Source organism: Sinocyclocheilus rhinocerous, unplaced genomic scaffold (genome assembly GCF_001515625.1).
Source record: "Sinocyclocheilus rhinocerous isolate Xijiao unplaced genomic scaffold, SAMN03320098_v1.1 scaffold748, whole genome shotgun sequence".
NCBI classification, from domain to species: domain Eukaryota; kingdom Metazoa; phylum Chordata; class Actinopteri; order Cypriniformes; family Cyprinidae; genus Sinocyclocheilus; species Sinocyclocheilus rhinocerous.
In genome coordinates, this window is record NW_015650693.1 from 50,611 (window position 1) to 52,226 (window position 1,616).

The 1,616-nt window shown below is 37.9% G+C and overlaps 1 protein-coding gene across 2 annotated transcripts in view; it reads left to right on the plus strand.

Moving 5' to 3' along the window:
• LOC107712186 (SLAM family member 5-like) overlaps nt 1-757 on the plus strand; it is a 9,564-nt gene extending 8,807 nt beyond the window's left edge. Inside the window, exons 2-3 of one of the 2 annotated variants that reach the window (XM_016517344.1) lie at nt 155-454; nt 546-757. In XM_016517344.1, the coding sequence (XP_016372830.1) occupies nt 155-454; nt 546-703 (458 nt within the window). In that variant the 3' untranslated portion in view covers nt 704-757. Of the gene's footprint in view, nt 1-154; nt 468-545 lie in introns of both variants that reach the window. The other variant, XM_016517343.1, reaches the window with a different exon arrangement.
• The last annotated feature ends 859 nt before the right edge of the window (nt 758-1,616 follow it).

Here is a 1,616-nt window from a genome sequence, read left to right on the forward strand (position 1 = left end):
CAGAACCACAGACTCTGGACTTTATAAAGCACAGATGATTGGACAACAAGTGTCAAAGAAAACTTTCAATGTTACTGTCATTGGTGAGTAAAAAGGCATAGACTCAGACACAGACAATTTATTCTGATTTATTTATGTTTCTCATGTTTTCCAGCTCGTCTTCCCATTCCTGTCATCACCAGTTACTGTCCTCAAAACCCTTCACCATCAGGATCATCAGCATCCAGATGTGTGCTGCTGTGTTCAGTGGTGAATGTGGGTCATGTGACTCTCTCCTGGTACAAAGGAAACAGTTTATTGTCCAGCATCAGTGTGTCTGATCTCAGCATCAGTCTCTCTCTACCTCTGGAGGTGGAATATCAGGATAAAAACAGCTACAGCTGTGTGCTCAACAATCCCATCAGCAACCAGACTCAACATCTGGACATCAGCAAACTCTGTCACACATGTTCAGGTACCATCAAACCATCACTGACCAGCACATCAGCAGCATATTATCAATCATTATATATACGGATATTTATTTAGTTCTTTTTTCCTTTCAGAATGCGTCTGCTGTTGTAATTCAACTGAAGCTGTGGTCCAATTGGCTGTCTCTGCTCTGGTGGGCGTGGCTACTGTTGTTGTTCTGGTTTATGACATCAGATCCAGAAGAGCTGAACAGAAAAGAAGAGCTCTGAAATCATTATCAGACCATAACTGACTTGCTATAACAAGAATAAATCTATCTTTATGTTTTGAATGCCCTGTAACACAACATGGCATCGAGCTCATAACCAATTCTGATTCTTGTGCAATCATATTTTTACTTAACATCCGTTTCTGCAATAAAAAAGTATTTTCTTTCATCTACGCTCTGCTTACTAAACACTTTCTTCTGTTTTTGTGGTCTGGTAGGTAGCAGACCTGTGGCCTGTCAGCATTTAAGCATTGACAGGAAGTCGGTTAGTTTTTTGCGAAGAACTTGCCGTTTAGTGGCAGCACATTCTGTCTTTAATACTGTTACCCACAATGTTCAGAAAGTTATCTATGTGTCCTCAGTTGAGCTACTGGAACTTTTGAACTTATGCACCTTACACACCTTTGTTTGAGAACCAAGTTGACTTTTTAGCAACCCTCAGAAAAACTCTTTTATGGTAGGTTGGTTCCTTTTGTTGTACAGAAGCCTTGCTATGTGTTACATAACCAGGGCACTTATTCATTCAACACAGCTGATGCACCATTAGTGTAAGTACGAGTAAAAGTGTTACCTACTTTGTTATGAAAGGTCATCAGTGTTAATTATGGGATTATGTGTTATGATGATTGTCACAGAGAGATTTCTCTTGATGTTGTTTTAATAATGTCATACAATGCTTTCCTTTGTACTGAACGTAGAAAATAATCGTTAATTATAGCTTTTCTATTGTGCATTTGTGTCAATTATCTTTTAATTATAACAGAATGTAACGTTTACGTAACGTTAGGCTTAATTATTTTTTTTAAAACACACGTGGTATTACAATTAGCTTCTGACAAAAATGCAGTTGGAATTTAAAGGGGTCATATGATGCTGCTAAAAAGAACATTATTTTGTGTATTTGGTGTAATGAAATGCGTTTATGCGGTTTAAGGTT